A 19,580-nucleotide genomic window follows, 5' to 3' on the forward strand; every position below is an offset into this window, starting at 1 on the left:
AGTGTTTAATACATTAGTATCTTTTACTTTATTTTTTAGTTTTTTAAAAAATTAATTAAGAGTGATACTAATGGAGAATTTAACACAACAAAAAATTTTTGATTTTCTCTCAATTAAATTTACTAATCTTTTTATTTAAATAATGTAAAATGACACATATCATTTTCTTATGTGATGATTTGGTACTCATACGAAAATAGTTAGCCAAGGATCTTTTTATAATTTAAAAGAAAATAATCTAAACTAGATTTTAAGATTCTCCTAAAGTAACGTAAGACTTATCAGAAACTAGTTTGTTTGTTTGTTACACAGTCTTGTAGTATCAGAAACCTTTTTAAGTTTGGTCTGAAAAATTAGATCGAGATGCGTTCGTTAGGGTTAATACTCTGTTGGATCTCGTTTCTTACGTTATCAATCTCAATCCCTGCATCGTCTGATGATCAATTCACCGTCGACGGAACAGTTTTAGAACTCACCGATTCGAATTTTGATTCGGCGATTTCAACTTTCGATTGCATCTTTGTTGATTTCTATGCTCCTTGGTGTGGTCACTGCAAGCGTCTCAATCCCGAGGTCTTTTTAATTTAAGCTCGCTTTAGTACGATCTGGATTTGTTTGTTTGCAAATTACTTAGTCGAATTTAGGTTAACAATTTCAGTTTTATGGCATCGAATTTATACCCTAATTGTGTAGCTTTTGTTTAGTTCTGTGTTAACTATGTTCGGTTTCAATGGGGCTTTGTTATTGATGCTTCAGTTGTTTTCTTCTTGTTGGTTTGGTTGCAGTTAGACGCAGCTGCTCCAATTCTTGCTAAATTGAAGCAGCCTATCATTATTGCGAAGCTGAATGCTGATAAGTATTCACGTCTCGCACGGAAGATTGAGATTGAGTATGTGTCTGTTCTACATGACTACATATAGTCTTCTATTTTGAGTTTAAGTCTGTTCTTTATTGCTGCAATCACCTTAGCTAATTGCTTGATTCGGGCGTCCAAAAATTTTCGATTGTTCGATGTTTTACCTTAAGCTTCTATATATTCCTCTGAATCACCACCCTATTGGTTTTGTATGATTTAGTGTTATTCTGTCTTTCTTTTGTGCAGTGCATTCCCGACTCTCATGCTCTATAACCATGGAGTTCCAATGGAGTACTATGGACCGAGGAAAGCAGATTTGCTTGTTCGTTACTTGAAGAAGTTTGTTGCTCCAGATGTTGCGGTTCTTGAGTCTGACTCAGCTGTCAAGGAGTTTGTTGAAGATGCTGGGACTTTCTTCCCGGTGTTTATCGGGTTTGGTTTGAACGAATCGTTGATATCAGGCTTAGGTGGGAAGTATAAGAAGAAGGCATGGTTTGCTGTTGCAAAGGATGTTTCAGAGGATACAATGGTTTCCTATGATTTCGATAAAGCTCCGGCGTTAGTAGTCAAACATCCTACGTACAATGAGCATAGCGTCTTCTACGGACCATTCGAAGGTCAGTGTTTGTTTCAAGTTGTATAGTTTGTATACAAGTGAAGCAGATATTTAAACCGGTTTCATACATTTGTCCATACAATTTTGTTTGCAGATGGATTCTTGGAAGAATTTGTGAAACAGAGTTTCTTTCCTCTGATTCTGCCTATAAACCAGGACACTCTGAAGTTGCTGAAGGACGATGAGAGAAAGATTGTCTTGACAATCGTGGAAGATGAAACTCACGAAAGCTTGGATAAACTAATCAAAGCATTGAGAGCAGCTGCTCATGCGAACCGCGACCTTGTTTTTGGCTACGTCGGTGTGAAGCAGTTTGAAGAGTTTGTAGACTCGTTTCATGTAGACAAGAAGACAAACCTGCCTAAGATTGTTGTGTGGGATGGAGATGAAGAGTATGATCAGGTAAGAAAACTGGTTTTAGCAATATCCAAAATCGCATCAAATTCTTGGTATTGACATACTATATGCAGGTTACCGGCATAGAGACCATTAGCCAAGAGGAAGATCATTTGACTCAAGTCTCTCGGTTTCTAGAGGGATATAGAGAAGGAAGAACAGAGAAGAAGAAAATCAACGGACCATCTTTCATGGGATTTATCAACTCAATGATCGGGATTAGGTCAGTGTACATCATTGTGTTCTTGGTTGCTGTCATTATGATGCTACGGAGCCTCGGTCAAGTGGAGGAGCCTGCTGGAGTCAGGACCGCCCCAGCATCCCGCGAAAGAGTTGATCAGACCACTAGTGTCACTGAAGGTGAAACTAGTGAGCATACGCCCAGTGACAAAAAAGAGGACTAGCTTTTTAGCTACACTTGAATGTGGTATGTTTTTTTCTTTTACACATGAAGCTAACTTATATAGTTCATGGTTATCTTCTTTATGGCTAGTCTTTTTGGTATTAATCAGAGAATTTTTATGTTTCACCCTATCTAAACCGACGATTATTCCATTTTAATTATGAATCCTTTTGGCTCTTTAGTTGAATATCTTTGTGAAAGGCGTTCCTGAAATCTGATGAGGTACTTACAGATATACTCTGACAACTATTGGTAGATCATAAAATGATTGTAGTGAAGTAATAGAGCTCGGGCTAGGAGAAAGCAGAGGTGTTGTTGCTGACACTGGTGGAACATCATTTCCTGTTCTTGGATTGTGTTTACAAACCGGACAAAAGGATCTCCAATGTCCGAGCCAAGAATCGATACACACCACATGAAATTCTGCCCCGAGTTTTAAAAAAAAAAGGACAACAACACCAATTTCAGAAGCTTATGCAAGATAATTAATCAACTCTTAGTTGAACAGAACAAATTGGAACTTACTGTGTTTGCAAGGTAAAATCCTTAGTTTTTCACTGAGGCAATAATCGTTGATGCATATAGCACAAGTAACCGAAGTTGAACCTTCTTCAAAGACACCGGTATATAGTTCAGTCGGCATGCTTTGCAACATTTTACTAGGCATACGAGAAAGTCCTTGGCCACCATGTGGTAAATCCCTCACCCGCCGTCTAATTCGATGCCTATGGACAACAAAACAAGTGGCTAGAACAGCAGACACGGCGAGTAAAGATATGAAAGTGATACCCATGATGGGCCACGATGAAATCCCGAATCCCGGGATGAGCCACAGCTCCAACTCGGCTCGACCCGCATACCCTTTAAGTACCTCCCCTGATGCTCTTGTAACAAGCAAGCCATGTATACGCACACCAGATAAATTTCCTGCCACTATCATTTTGATTTTTTTGAAGATTCTAACAACCATTGATTAATACTCACATGAACATTGAGAACTTACTAGGTACTAAGAGCTCATCATATCCATCGTTATAAACAATAGCAGCTTTGTATCCAGCTTTCTGCGCCTTTCTAACTTTTTCCTCAAAAGTACAGCCACCACGGACAATCAATATATAAGAGGACCTTAACTTTGATCCTTTTTCCGCCATGTTGTTTAAATCTGAGCACGCATCAAGAGGCTCTGCAGCATACACCAATCCGTGTTCCCCCGATCTCCTAACAATTGGAGCTGAAAACATCTCAATACGATATATAGTGTACACACAATTACTTAAGAAAAACTAAATAGTATGTTACTGATCACTCCAAAAATATAGAGCGATTTGGTCACTATTCAGTATTTTAGTAGTCTATACATAATTTTCTAATGCAAGCCATATATATCTCCAACCAATAAGCCGTGTAATAGTAGTAACTCCGCAACAACCAAAAAACGATATATAAGTAAACTAAATCAATGAAACAATAAGTACATATAACTGAGAAAACTTACTGAAAGTTGCTTCGACATCATCAAAGGAGAGAATTGTGTTTCTCCCGATCAACACTACTTTCGCCGAAGCCAGCTGAGAAATTACCAATAGAGACATGATTGTAATCCAACTACAATTCATGATGCTTTCCCTAAATTTTAATCGAATCGAAGCTCATAGTACGAATAAAATACCGACCAAAACAAAATGCCAAACCAAACCCCAAGAAAAGCAGGATAGGTCGAGAGAAGAAGTTTCTAAAGTTTTAAGAGATTTGATGGAAGGAAATACTTCTACTTGTATTAGAGAAAGCAAGACCAGGACGTAAGTGTATCTTGCCAATTGTGTTTTCTAATCCAAATCCAAAACATTTATGTTAGTATTTTTACTTTTATATTTACTAGGGTCAACTCCTTCTCCATGCATAACAAGGACCTTTCACTTTCGACACTAAATATTTTATCAAAGTAAATCAGATCTCTCAAATAATTAAGCTCCAAATTTTCTCTAAAAGTTTTGTAGACACATATTTAAATTTCTTTTTTTTTTTTTTTTAATGAAATGTGAAATTAATTAATAATGAAAATGTTATTTACAAGGAATGAACAATGAGACGAAATATAGGGGAAGACATATTTAAAATTCTTTTTTTAATTGTTCACAAAGAGTATTGCAATAGACTTTAACAACATCATTTCACAATTATTTCTGGTAATTTACATGGAAAAGCTGATTGTTTGGCATATAATTTTAGACTACGTCCCTACGATTTCATGTATGTAGAAATGTAGAATTTGTATTGCCGGTTAGATTACTGAATAAATTTTATTCTCAAATTCTTTTGACAAAAAGCCTACACTATATTTATATAATAACAAAAATCGTTATCAAACTATCGTAATAATATATAATTAATTAATTAATTATGACTTATGAAAGATTCACCTAGAAACATTTGAGGAGGTGGAGAAAGCGAGAGATAGAGAGAGGAGAAAAATATTGTAATAGTAATTAAGACACGAAAATACTGTTCACCTAGAAAATTTAAAGAGATAGAGAAAGAGAGAGAGAAAATCTTATGTATTCTGTGGCGAAAAAAAACATTGTAATAATACTCTTTCTGCATCATTATAAGTGATATTTAAGGTTTCCACATATAAATTAAGAAAAGACCAAATATTTATTTAATTGATTGTTTTTACAATAAAACATCATTAAGTGAATTCAACCAATAAGAAAACATGATGTAAAATATAATTGGTCAAAAAAATTTTAAAACATTTAATTTTTGTATAAAAAATTAAAAACATCACTTATAAAGTTATAATGAAACAAAATAATATTCTTAAAACATCACTTAAAATGATACAGAGGAAGTAGTAATTAAGACAAAAGAATAAATTACCGATTAAAACAACTTATAGAAGAAATGTTTTCTTTAGCTACTTAATATAATACCTTGCACATCTCATTTTTGACACTATATAAATTTTTTATTGAAGTAATCATTAATTAGAAATCTCAGACAATTATGCATAATTCGCTATAAGATATTTTTACTCTCACGTTTATCGTTTTTAAACAACACATTAATATTAAAATAAAATTTTGATTGGTTATCCAATCCGGAAAAGAAACGTTTACAAATGAAGCATCAACAAATCTTAATTGAGAAATCCATACTAAACAGCCAACATTTGAATTGAGAGAAGGAGAAAAAAAAATAAGTTAGAAATAAACCAATTTTGTTTAGCAGATTGGAAAAAACGAACTACTGCATAATTAATTACATTCGAGTAGTTTGTTTCAAAAGTCTGATAGTTTGCCATGCGATCGAGACTATTCAATATTGACCATATAGTAGCGTTTTCATCTTTGAATAAAAAGATGACCGATTATTTCTTTGGTACTTAACACTTAAAAGAATCGTCCTACCGTCCATCTGAAGACAAATACATCCCAAACTTAAGTACAATGCCTAATTTTCCAGGTTCCATCTATTTGACATTTTATAGATTATCATTTCCTTTGTCGCATATGATCACCCTTGATCATTAGTGTTAACTTTTAATTATAATTATTTTTAGAAAGATTAATTATGACAAATTTATATCAGCAGGCCCGGTCCGCTACCAAAACCCAAGAAACAAATGTGTTGGGCCTCCAAATTTTTAAAGACTTTTGGTACTAAAATTAGGCCTCAAGAATAATTTTGTATTGCAAAAAGAGGCCTCATTTTTCCAAAATTTTAAAATTTAATCTCAAATTTTAAATTTTATCTATTTTTTATTGCAAAAATAGGCCTCATTTTCTAAAAATTTAAGATTTAGTCTCATTTTAAAAATTGTCTACAAAATCCATCTAAATTTTTTTTTGCCCTGTATTGGGCCTCTAATATAACAGGGCCGGGCCTGTATATCAGTATTAAAATTTTAAGAATATAATCAGAGATATTAATTAAACTTTATGATTTCTTAGTCATAAAATCTAATTCCCAGCATTATCTAGAATTGACTTAATCCAACCATGAATACTTTCTTATAGAAGAAGAAACACTAACCTTGATCCATTTCTTAATTGGACACTTTAATAAATCTAGAAACGTTAATTTTGTATGAAAGTGAAAACTCGGTAGAGAATTATATTAATGAGACAATGCTTTAAGCTTATATATGTTACAAACTTACAATAGGCTTGGCCAAGTATCTATACATATTTGACCTTATCGATATATAGAAATATTCTATATTTCTATATTCTAGGATATTCATATGTATTTAAATGATAGTATCTAACACTTCCCCTCAAAAGAAGCAGTAGATGGTCCGTTGTAGACGGGCGAGTGCTTAGACTGGTTCTGAAATTAAGAAACAATGATGACGAGAGACCCTTAGTGAATACATCTGCAAACTGTTGAGCTGACGGGACATGAATAACACGAACATGACCAGTGGCAACCTTTTCTCGGAGAAAATGTATATCAATTTCAAATTGTTTAGTGCGTTGATGTTGAACTGGATTCGAGGATAGGTATATGGCAGAGATATTATCACAATAGACCATGGTTGCACGTGGCAGCAGGATCTTCATTTCCAATAACAGAGTTCATAGCCAAGTAGTTTCGGAGAAGGCGCTGGCAACACCTCTATATTCGGCTTCAACACTAAAGCGAGAGATGGTTGGCGCTTTGAAGACCATGAGACGAGGTTGTCTCCAAGGAAGACAAAATAGCCAGAAGTCAAACGTCGAGTAGAGGGACAACCAGCCCAGTCAGCATCGGAGTAGGCGATTAAACCACTAGTTATTGAGCAATAAATATGAAGGCCATGTTTGATGGTGCCTTTAAGGTATCGCAAAATACGCTTGAGTGCCAAAAAATGAGATTCACGAGGATCATGCATGAATAGACATATCTGTTGAACAGAAAAGGCAATATCACGAGGATCATGCATGAATAGATACTCTGAAGTTGCTGAAGGACGATGAGAGAAAGATTGTCTTGACAATCGTGGAAGATGAAACTCACGAAAGCTTGGATAAACTAATCAAAGCACTGAGAGAAGCTGCTCATGCGAACCGCGACCTTGTTTTTGGCTACGTTGGTGTGATGGAGATGAAGAAAAGAAGACAAATCTGCCTAAGAGTGTTGTGTGGGATGGAGATGAAGAGTATGATCAGGTAAAAAAATTGGTTTTAGCAATATCCAAAATCGCATCAAATTCTTTGTATTGACATACTATACGCATATGACTGGTATAGAGACCATAAGCCAAGAGGAAGATCATATGACTCAAGTGTCTCGGTTTCTAGAGAGATATAGAGAAGGAAGAACAGAGAAGAAGAAAATCAACGGACCATCGTTCATGGGATTTATCAACTCAATGATCGGGATTAGGTCAGTGTACATCATTGTGTTCTTGGTTGCTGTCATTATGATGCTACGGAGCCTCGGTCAAGTTGAGGAGCCTGCTGGAGTCAGGACCGCCACAACAGCCCGTGAAAGAGTTGATCAGACCACTAGTGTCTCTGAAGGTGAAACTAGTGGAGCATAAGCCTAGTGACAAAAAAGAGGACTAGTTTTGTTACACTTGAATGTGGTATGATTTTTTTTTTATACTTGAAGCTAACTTATATAGTTCATGGTTATTTATCTTCTTTATGGCTAGTCTTTTTGAGTTTTAAACCGACGATTGTTCCAATTTATTTATGAATCCTTTTGGCTCTCTAATGCATATCTTTGGGATCCAATGAGGTACTTACAGATATACTTTGACAGCAATTGGTAGATCATAAAACGATTGTAGTGAAGTAATAGAGTTCGGGCTAGGAGAAAGCAGAGGTGTTGTTTCTGACGCTGGTGGAACATCATTTCCTGTTCTTGGCATGCGTTTACAAACCGGACAAAAGGATCTACAATGTCCGAGCCAAGAATCGATACACACCGCATGAAATTCTGCCTCGAGTAAAAAAAAGGGACAACAATAAAACCACTTTAAGAAGCTTATGCAAGATAATTAATCAACTTTCAGTTGAAAAGAACTAAATGGACTTACTGTGTTTGCAAGGTAGGATCTTGAGTTTTTCACCAACGCAATAATCATCAATGCATATTGCACAAGTAACCGAAGTCGAACTTTCTTCAAGAACACCGGTATATACTTCAGTCGGCATGCTTTGTAATAAGTTTCTAGGCATACGAGAAAGTCCTTGGCCACCATAGGGTAAATGTAAATCCCTCACACTCCGTCTAATTCGATGCATATGGAAAACGAAACAAGTGGCTAGAACAGCAGATATGGTGAGTAAAGATATGAAAGTGATACACATGATGGACCACAGTGAAATCCCGAATCCCGGGATGAGCCAAAGCTCCATCTCGGATCTACCCGAATACCCTTTAAGTACCTCCCCTGATGCTCTTGTAACAAGCAAGCCATGTATATGCACACCAGATGAATTTCCTGCCACTATCATTTTTGTTTTATTTTTTCCAAGATTATAATAACAACCATTGATTAAAGATGTTTAAATAAACATTGAGAACTTATAACAATCATTTAAAGATGATTAAATATTCACACGAACATTTAGAACTTATGAACTTACAAGGTGGTTTACCAAAAAAAATAAAGATAAAATGAACTTACTAGGTACTAAGAGCTCATCATATCCATTGTTATAGACAATCGCAGCTTTGTATCCAGCTTTCTGTGCTTTTATAACTTTTTCCTCAAAACTACATCCACCACGAACGATCAATACATAAGAGGACCTAAACCTTGATCCTTTTTCTGCCATGTTGGTTAAATCCGAGCACGCATCAAGAGGCTCTGCAGCGTATAATGATCCATATTCCCCCGATCTTCTAACAATTGGAGCTGAAAACATCTCAATACGATACTTTTTTAAAATGTTGTCTAGTGTACATACAATTATTAAGAAAAGTAAAGAATACTTTGTTACTGATCACTCCAAAATATAGAGCGGTCTGGTCACTATTTAGTAGTTGGCACATAATTTTCTAATGCAAGCCATATATATCTCCAACCAATAAGCCGTGTAATAGTACGTAACTCCACAACAACCAAAAAAACGATATATAAGTAAAACTAAATCAATGAAACAATAAGTATATGTAACTGAGAAAACTTACTGAAAGTCGCTTCGACATATTCAAAGGAGAGAATTGTGTTTTCCCCGATCAACACTACTTTGGCCGAAGCCAGCTGAGAAATTACCAACAGAAACATGATTGTAATCAACCTACAATTCATGATTGCTGTCCCTCAGTTTCAATTGAATCGAAGCTCCTAGTACGAATGAGATACCGACCAAAACAATAAAAGCAGGATAGGTTCAGAGAAGAAGTTTCTAAAGTTTAAAAAATTTGATGGAAGGAAATTTCTTCTTCCATTTAAGAAATGTCTTATGACCAGGACATAAGTGTAACATGGAATGTGCTTGCAGAAGATATCATTTTTTATTTACTTAGTATAATCTATATGAAAAATAATTATGAAGTTCGCTTTCCATATATGGTGTCCACCTAACCATCCACCTAAGCAACACTATTTATTTTACGTTAAAACTAAATTTAAAATATTTATTTAGTGCATATTTATGTTACTTATAATTAAAAATTTTAAATAAATAAAAAGAATTATTTAAAATAAATGAGATGTTAAAATAATAAAAATAATACTATGAAAATTTTATTAGTAGTACTAATATAGTTCAACTTTTTAACAGATATAAATTAAAAATGATCATACTTCTAATTTTTAAATGTGTTAGTGAGTTTTAGAACGGAAGTAAATTTTAAATGCATTTATGTAAGTCTATATGTAAAATTTTAAATAAGAAAAAAAAATTTAAAGAGAAACATTATATAGTATCTTAGAACAATATACAACATATTTTTATTTATTATTAAATTCTTACTTCAAGAAAAATAAAAGATTACTAAACTCAACTTAAATTTATAATTTGAGACGAAGATATTGTAAGAGTCACACTTTATCTTGTGAAATTATAAAAAAAAAAATCTTGAAAGTTTTAAAACAACATCCATCTTAAAAAAAATAAATAATCAATGATCACATTATTATTCATGAGTTCTATAACAAATTATACAAAAATGATATGTAAACTGTTAAAAAAATATGATATGTAATTTGTGTAGCATATTCTCAAGTGGAAATACAACTTTATAAAATGATAAAAAAAAAATTGAGTATTGAAAGATAGTAATTAAGGAGAAAATAGTTATGATATGTCTTGAAAATTAATTCACAGTCCAATATATATTATACGAGAGTCAATAAAAAAGTGAAAAACATAGATGTCGAGAGGCATCATAGAAGATGACAAAAGAATTAGGGAGAACGACCTGTGTCCCCCCAGTAAGTTTTATATAGTACCATAGCAACACAGATTTCGGATCTCGTCTCCAATCCACACAAAACAAAACTTAAACTCCAGTTTCTCCCTAAACTGAAAGTTCGAGACCTCAGTCTCCATAAATTCAAATTTCGTAGTTTATCATTGGTTTACTGTGCCGAACCCGATGCCAAACCAAAACCCAGAATAATAAACCGATTTTAAACCCGATTCAAGTTATCACAACCCGAAATAAATACTTATTTCAAGAATCCCCAAATTAAGAAATCTTAGAACCCTAATTTCGATTTTTCTCTTCAACATTAGAGATTTGAAGTCTGAGCTTGAATATGAGCAATTCATCCGGAGCTACAAGTGGAGCATCAAATGTGGGACAGAGAAGAAGAGTTGTGGGTGTAGATGTGTTGGTGTGGAGCAAGTATCTCGGCGATCATCTCCAAATCCACCGCCAATCCATACCGCCGTTACTATCGTTGTGCTTATGCTGCATCACATAAGGTAATGTGATTGATATTTGGGTTGTTTCTTACGAATTTTGACTTTAATTCTCTGTTCTCTGTAGCTTATCGATGATAACCACACTTTCAAGTGGGTTGACGAAGCATTGTTAGATGAGATAGAGAGATTGAGTATAAGAACAATTGCACTTGAACAAACCATGTCCCAGATTACATCAGACACTATGGATCACCAGAAGATGATTTTTGAGAGGATGCAAATGAAGCTAGAGAAAGAGATTTTTGAGAGGGTAGAAGCAGAACTGTTGGAATCCAAATCAAGCATGAAGAAAATGTCGATTGCTGTCATTGTAGGGTGTATGATCATGCTTGGTTTGAGTAAAGTGATAGGCTGAAACGAGTGTATTGGCTTGTTGTTGTTGGTCTTTGTTTGTGCTTCTTGTTTTTTTTTTTATTCTTGTTATTGTAATGTCTTGATCCTCTTTTGGTAGTCTAATGAAACATGAAATTTGGTTCTTGTGCTTGTTATGTGTACTTCTTGTTGTTTTGTAATGTTCTATTTTCCTAAAACAGAGACAAAATAGCATAAATAGGTTCAATGCATTATCATTACAACCAATCATCTAAAAGACAAAGACAACAATGTACCATTACACATGGTCATGAAACCAAAAATATAAAGCCGTTGTAATTAAACCAAAAACACAAAGCCGTGGTAACGAAACCAAAAACACAAAGCCGTGATACTCTAATCCTAATCAGATGATAAACCAAAAAACCTCCTGCCATCTAACACTACTCTAATCCTTCACTCTAATCCTTCAGCCTTGAGACATAACCACTCCTTGAGACGGTTCCACTTGACTGCCATGAGTTACAGTCCCAACTCCTTCAAAGGCCTAAGACAAATCATGAAGCAAAACATGTCAGTAACCTATTGTGACAAACTGAACCAATGTGACAAAACATACTTACCAATGCAGAAGATTTCTTCTTCTTATGAAACCTGGAGTTGTGACCAGCTGCATGACAAAAACCACAGTGCATTACCCTTTTCATCTGTTTAGGTGCCTTCTTTGTAGGTGACTCATTCTTTCCTTTCTTCCTCTTTTTATTTTTTTTACTCTCCTTTCCTTTCTTCCTCCCAGGTGTAGGTGGTGGTGGTGGTACATGCACATTAGGATGATCTGTTGATGGCCAAAAAGCAGGTCCTCTCTGTGGAAATAGGCATTCCGTGTAGTTCTTCTTCCACATAGCTGTCCGAAACCAGTGACAGACATAGTCTTCAACCTCAAGCTTCTTCTCTAAGATGACTCCATAAGCATGCTCACAAGGAATGCCACAGATTTGCCATTTCTGACAAGTGCAAGTCCTCTCAGTCAAGCTAATCCTATGAGTATCTAATCCTCTAGTAGCTTCATACATGTCATTAGTGCTTCTTCTTATACTCATCTCTGAAGCTTTCTTGTGTTTCTTGGCAAGAAACATACTAACATATGGCGTGCATCTCCCTTGATGGTCATTAGATTCCACAGATCTCTTGAAGATTATGACCATTGCAAGTCTCCTAATGGTCTCAAGCATGGCACAAATGCTTTGTCTCTAGCCTTGACAATGGAGTTGTTGAAGGACTCGGTTGAATTATTCTCTACATCTTCACAGTAGGTTCCTTGCTTGTAGAATGCCCTGCACCAAGTTCTTGGTTTTGACTTGACAACATCACGCCAAACTGCCACATTGTAGTTGTAAAGCTCAGTCATGTGAGCTTCAAAGCTGCTCTCATTGTAGCTCCATGCCACATCCCAAATGTACTTCTTTATCTCTTTATCTTTCCCATGATTCTTCTTTAGATTACCATAGATGTGTCTCACACACATTCTATGCTCTACTTTTGGTAGCTCTAAGTCAACTGCTCGGATCAAACCCTGTAAAATAAAGAAATCTGAAGCTTATTATGTCATGAAATAGGAACAATAAATGATTAAATGTCAAGAAATCTGAAGCTTATTACCTTTTGATGATCAGACACTATGATGTAACCATCACCATCCATTAGTCCCAAATCATCTTTCAGCTTCCTCACAAACCACACCCAATTCTCTATGTTTTATACTTGGACACAGCCCCATGCTATTGGGTATATAGCATTATCAGCATCTCTACCTAAAGCAACCAGCAGCTGACCTTTAACCTTTCCTTTGATAAAGGTTCCATCAACTCCTATTAGTGGCCTATAAGATTCTTTCCATGTCCTCTTAATTGCATCAAAGCAGACATAGAACCTATTGAATACCTCTTGTCCTGCATCATTTGTCATAGTTTGCACTTCAACAGTTGAATCTTTGTTGGACACTCTTATCTCTTCCGCATAGTCTTGAAGCCTAGCAAACTGATTATCATATTCTTCTTCTATCTATCTCAATGCTTTTCTCCTTGCAGCTTGACATTGAGGCCTGGAAACTATGATCTTCCATTTCCTTTTAATAGTTTCTTCAATCTACATAGCATGAAATACTCAGGTTCATCTCTAATACTATCTAGAAACAACCTAGCAATAACAGGAACCTTCAACATCTCACAATCTCCATTCGGATTACATGTGTGGACATCCTTGTACACGTTAACTCTCCACTTAGAACATTTCTTCGTGATTGCACAGTATACCCGCCAAATACATCCATCCCCATCACATTTAAATCCAAGCTTCGTTTTATCATACCTGTATTGTGCGATGTTGCAGTCTGTCTTCAAAGCATGGTCGAGAACAGCTTCTTTAAAAGCAATGCCGATGAAGAATGTCTGGTGATAGTAAAAATTCCCACCTCCAGCTCTGATGTTGTCTCGTCTTCTCTCCCGAGCAGCTTCGTCTTCTTCATCTTCCTCACTGTCTGGATACTCATCATGTAGAATCGAAGGTTTGTCTCTAAACTCCATTACAGCCTTCTCGATTTCAAAAGCGTCTCGCTCCCTTGGGTCTTCATCGTCGGGTTCATTGTCAGGTCCATTATATTGTCGGGATCTCCTTCCTCTTGCGGACCAACTCCAGTAGCCTCCTCATGAGCGATGATAACATTCGTATCAAGCTCATTCGAATCCATCAATTTGGGGATTTTTTTTATTCTAGGGTTCTAGGGTACGATTTGGGGATTTTCGGTTTCTAGGGTTAGAGAATTTGGGGATTTCGTGATTTGGGTTTGGAGATATCGGGGTTAATGGGTCAACTAATCAGGTTGGATTCTGGGTAAATCCGGTTTAATTTCGATGTTAAGCGGTTAATTTGGTTTTCGGCACAGTAAACCAATGATAAACCACGAAATTTGAATTTATGGAGACTGAGGTCTCGAACTTTCAGTTTAGAGGGAAAGTGGAGTTTAAGTTTTGTTTTGTGTGGACTGGAGACGAGATCCGAAATCTATGTTGTTATGGTACTATATGAAACTTACTCGGGGGACACAAGTCGTTCTCCCAAAGAATTGTTATTTAAATGTGTTTAAAATTAAATTTCTAAGACTTAGAAAGATCATGTACATGAGATTATTAGATTCAAAGTTGGGCTTAACCATTTGACCATGTAATCATGGAAATGGAGTAAGATAGACATGATGACTTAGTCGAGAATTCTCTTATGGCACGCTGCACGTGTTTCGATGGGTAAAACAAGCTCGCTAAAACTGTTCTAGCAACATATAGATGTGCCTTTATACTAAATAATATTTATGAAATTCGGTATATTTGCATTTTATATGGAATGATGTTATGTCCGTATCAACATTTAATCGAAAATAATATAATAGAATTAGGTCAACAATCGATAATTAACGTCAAAACTTTTTAAAAAATCTCTTCATGAAATATGAATAAGAAAGGAACTCTTGTAGAGATAAATGATTATAAGATGGTCATTGATAAAGTTTATTCTTCTCGCCAATTTTTTAAATGATCTTTATTACCACGTGATATATATCAAACCATTTATTTGTCAAGAAAACATTATCGTCGACAATATATATCTCTATATCACTTTGTAAAATAACTTTAGTGTTTATATAGATTTACCTTTTAAAATTTGAATTATAATATTTATTCTCAAATATTTATCTTTAAAATTTTAGTGATTATATTTTATACTCAAAATTTAATATTAATAGAAGAAATTTAAATTAAAATTTCGCTCAACGCGCGGATACAAAATATAGTAATATTAATACCAAACGTTCGACAAACATGTGTTACAGTCAAGATCCAATACATATTAATTAGTATATTTACTTTTATATTCACTAAGGTCAACTCCATGCATACGGCGAGGAGTTTAATCAAAGTAATCTTTTATATTTGAGAAATAATTTTTATCAAAGTAACCTTTAATCAGATATCTCAAATAATTAATTAAGCACCAAATTTTCTATAAACGTTTTTTTTTTTCATCTAGATTTATTATTAATTGCAAATTATGAGAACTGTTACATAGACGATTCTACAACTGACAATTCCTTCCGACCCTTACTAGATCTACGACAGACTACACTTCCTTCTCCGTAATCTTGATGAATACCTTCAATGATCCACGACCTGGCGACACTTCCTTCTCTCCGTAGAATCCTGGCGAACGGCTATAATTGTACATCGTTGGAGATCTCTTGCACACTTGCCTCCATTAATCTGCAAATTTGTTAATAAATCGCAATACCTGGGACTCGAACCCTAGACCTCTTGGTGTAGAAGCATTAATATTAAGATGAAGACGAAATAAAATTGTATTCTCATTAATCTCATAATTAACAATGTACAAGAGTATTTATACTCAGTATATACTCAGTATAAGCTGTAACTAACTAACTCTATACAAGTATGTATACCGTATACCGTATATATGTACAATATTCAATACACCCCCCTCAAGCCGATTGTGCGGAAGCAGATGATGGTATGAAGAGGCTTGAAGTAGACATTTGGTTGAGTATAGAGTAGAAAGGACCGGGATGTAATGCTTTTGTTAAAATGTCAGCATGTTGATTTGTACTGTTGACATGAAACAGTCGCAAGAATCCATTCTTCAATTGATCACGTGTAGTGTGGCAATCAATCTCAATGTGCTTTGTTCTTTCGTGAAAAACCGGATCATTGAAGATTGATTGTCACAAAAGAGTTTGGCAGGAGATGTGACCTTTATCTTGAGATCAGTAAGAAGCTGATGTAACCAAAGCAATTCACAAGTCGCCAAAGCCATGCTTCGATACTCTGCTTCAGTACTACTCCGACTAACCGTCTGTTGTTTCTTGCACTTCCAGGAGATCAAAGAAGTTCCCAAATATACACAAAAACCAGTGATAGATCGGCGAGTGTCAAGACAAGTTCCCCAGTCAGCATCAGCAAAGGCATTAAGACACATTTCAGTGTTAGCAGCATAGAAAAGACCTTGACCAGGATTTGATTTTAAGTAGCGGAGAACACGATAAGCAGCCTGTAGATGAACACTTGTTGAACAAGATAAGAACTGGCTCAATGTGTTGACTGCATAGGTGATATCAGGTCTAGTAATAGTGAGGTAGAGAAGACGACCAATCAGTTCTCTATATGTAGATGGATTATCCAGAAGAACACCAGCAGTTTTAGTAATCTTCTGAGTAGGATCCATAGGAAATGAACATGGCTGAGAAGCTAGCATTCCTGTGTCAGCAAGTATATCCAAGCAATATTTGCGTTGACACAAAGAAATACATGTGGAGTTCCTTGCAATCTGAATTCCTAGAAAGAATCTTGGAGGACCCATATCCTTGATTTTAAAAGCTTGATGAAGAGCATCTTTGAGTCTCTGCAACTCTATATCATTGTTAGAAGCTATCATTATGTCATCGACATAAACCAACAATGCTATAAAGGAAGAACCACTCTGTCTAACAAAAAGTGTGTTATCAGCAGGTGACTGAGAGAAGCCTGCTTGAAGAACCACTCTTGAAAAACAGTTGTACCACTGTCTCGAGGCCTGTTTCAATCCATATAATGATTTGTGAAGCCGACAAACAGGATTAGGAGGCAAAGGAGCATTATCTGGTGGTGTATATCCCTGTGGTAATTCCATGAATATCTCTTCATCTAACTCACCATGAAGAAACGCATTTGTAACATCCATTTGCGTTAATGTCCATCCATGAGCAGAAGCTAATCCTAAGATCATCTTCACACTAGTGAGTTTAGCAACAGGAGAAAAAGTTTCTATATAGTCTATTCCTTCCTGTTGAGTATAACCCTTAGCAACCAACCGTGCTTTATAACGTTCAATAGAACCATCAGGATTATACTTTATTGTAAAAACCCATTTACAACCAATCGCAGTCTTACTCGGAGGAAGAGTCTCAATGCTCCAAGTTCTGTTTTGCTCAATAGAAGTAATCTCCACATCCATGGCTTTGTTCCAGAATGGATTTGTTCCATATTAGGAATGTGGCCTAACTTAACCCAAAAGCTAGCTCAAGAGTTAAGGATTGCCACATCCTTTATATACTACCCAAAGATCTTAATCCCAAGCAATGTGGGACTTTCTAATAGGCCTCCTCGAGATGTGGGTGGGAAACGGTCCAACGGGAAACAGCCCAAGCCCAACATCTCGGAAATACAACAAGACATGCCACTTATATGGGCCACATAGGTGGGAAACCATTTGTGTGGGAATTTGCTTGTTGGGCCAACCTTGGGCTTTGATACCATATTAAGATGAAGACGAAATAAAATTGTATTCTCATTAATCTCATAATTAACAATGTACAAGAGTATTTATACTCAGTATATACTCAGTATAAGTTGTAACTAACTAACTCTATACAAGTATGTATACCGTATACCGTATATATGTACAATATTCAATAATTAATCAACCCTTGGTCAACCAATGGGCCAAAGGGGCTTCCACCCTTCTATAAACGTTTTGTAGTCACATATTTTAAAAAATATTTTTTTAACTGTTCATAAAGAGTATTGCAATAGACTTAACAACGTGTCTTACACAATTTGGCATGGAAGACTACGTACGTCCCCACGATTTCATGTATGGAGAATTTGTATTACCGGTTTAAATTACTGAATAATTTTTATTTAGCAAATTCTTTTGACAAAAATACCCTATATTCTTTCAACAAAAAAAAAACCCTATATTTAAAATAACAAAAATCGTTATCAAACTATCGTAATAGTAATTATGACTTATGAAAGATTCACCTAAGAACATTTAAGGAGGTAGAGAAAGCCATAGAGAGAGGAAAACATTGTAAAAGTAATTAAGACATAAAAATACTACTCCCTCCGTTTCGTTTTAGTTGTCGTTTAAGGTTTTCTCACACAAATTAAGAAAACATTAAATTTTCTGTTTTACCCTTTATTAATATATTTTATAAAAAAATTCATTGGCCGAAACATTAAAACAGTAGGGATAAAACTGGAATTTTCACAAAACATTTGCATCGAAAATCTAAAACGATAACTATTATGAAACAAAATTTTAACTCTAAAACGACAAGTAAAACGAAACGGAGGGAGTATTTACCTACCATTGTAATCATAGTAATTAAGGCATAGAAAAAATAAATTATCGATTAAAGCAACATATACATAATGTACAAAACTAAAGAAAAGCAAGGCGATGACTAAAAGTGTTTGCTAGAAATATTCTTACAGAATAAAGTATTTCTTTATCTACTTAATATACCTTGTGTTTCACATATATGTGTTTTTAAAACAAGTTTACTTGTATATTTACTAGGGTCAACTCCATGCATACATCACAGACATTCATTTTTGACTAAATAAACTTTTATTGAAGTAATCACTAATTGGAAATCTCAAACAGTTACCCATAGTTTGCTACAAGATATTTTTACTCGCATGTTTAATATTTTTAACCAACCACCCATTAATATTAAAATAATTTTTTTGATTTGTTATCTAGTCTGGAAAAATTCGTTTACAAATGAAGCATCCATAAATCTTAATAGAGAAATTCATACTAAACAGCCAGCATTTAAATTGAGAAAACGAGAAAAAAAAAGAAGAAGATAAAAATAAAAAAAATAAGTTCGAAACGATCCAAACTTATTTAGCAGATTGGAAAGAAAGAACTACTGCAAAATTAACTACCTTTGAGTAGTTTGTTTCAAAAGTCTGATAATTTATCATGCGATCCAGATTAACCAATACTGATCATATAATAGTGATAGATTTCATGAACAAAAAGATTTGTCAAATGCTTTTCTATTTCTCAATCTTATAAGTTTGTTACAAATGTGTATTTATATTCTATCTACACTAAACACATGTAATCAATCTTATTTAACTGTGTGTTGGTCGGAACATTTTGAATAAATCAGACGGGAGACGGACAATCGTTCCCCTCTTAAAAAAAAAAACTCTTTCTGTCTCTCGCCGCTTCTCTCTTTTAGATCTAGGGTTCAGTTTGGCTTGGTCTTCACTGCTGGTCGTG

General features: G+C 34.9%; 3 protein-coding genes across 5 annotated transcripts; 1 reads left to right on the forward strand and 2 right to left on the reverse strand.

Moving 5' to 3' along the window:
• The first annotated feature begins 235 nt into the window (after positions 1-235).
• Positions 236-2,436, forward strand: LOC9327256 (protein disulfide-isomerase 5-2). Its single transcript, XM_021013259.1, has 5 exons — positions 236-573; positions 786-889; positions 1,103-1,473; positions 1,567-1,874; positions 1,943-2,436. The coding sequence occupies exons 1-5, from the start codon at positions 364-366 to the stop codon at positions 2,270-2,272; spliced, it is 1,323 nt and encodes a 440-aa protein (XP_020868918.1). The 5' UTR covers positions 236-363; the 3' UTR covers positions 2,273-2,436.
• On the reverse strand, positions 2,435-4,176 carry LOC110224978 (receptor homology region, transmembrane domain- and RING domain-containing protein 5-like). Of its 2 annotated transcripts, none has more exons than XM_021013261.1 (4): positions 3,770-4,176; positions 3,275-3,505; positions 2,797-3,198; positions 2,435-2,694 (listed from the first exon to the last, which is right to left on the reverse strand). In XM_021013261.1, the coding sequence occupies exons 1-4, from the start codon at positions 3,888-3,890 to the stop codon at positions 2,498-2,500; spliced, it is 951 nt and encodes a 316-aa protein (XP_020868920.1). In that variant the 5' UTR covers positions 3,891-4,176; the 3' UTR covers positions 2,435-2,497. The 2 variants fall into 2 exon arrangements, with proteins under 2 accessions (XP_020868920.1, XP_020868919.1); XM_021013260.1 differs by having other exon boundaries at positions 2,797-3,204.
• A 3,825-nt stretch (positions 4,177-8,001) lies between these two features.
• LOC9327257 (receptor homology region, transmembrane domain- and RING domain-containing protein 5) lies at positions 8,002-9,745 on the reverse strand. 2 transcript variants are annotated; one of them, XM_021013753.1, is made up of 4 exons: positions 9,403-9,745; positions 8,897-9,127; positions 8,303-8,716; positions 8,002-8,202 (listed from the first exon to the last, which is right to left on the reverse strand). In XM_021013753.1, the coding sequence occupies exons 1-4, from the start codon at positions 9,521-9,523 to the stop codon at positions 8,006-8,008; spliced, it is 963 nt and encodes a 320-aa protein (XP_020869412.1). In that variant the 5' UTR covers positions 9,524-9,745; the 3' UTR covers positions 8,002-8,005. The 2 variants fall into 2 exon arrangements, with proteins under 2 accessions (XP_020869412.1, XP_020869411.1); XM_021013752.1 differs by having other exon boundaries at positions 8,002-8,710.
• Between the last annotated feature and the right edge of the window lie 9,835 nt (positions 9,746-19,580).

The sequence above is a fragment of the Arabidopsis lyrata genome (assembly GCF_000004255.2).
Source record: "Arabidopsis lyrata subsp. lyrata unplaced genomic scaffold ARALYscaffold_1, whole genome shotgun sequence".
Classification (NCBI taxonomy): Eukaryota; Viridiplantae; Streptophyta; class Magnoliopsida; order Brassicales; family Brassicaceae; genus Arabidopsis; species Arabidopsis lyrata.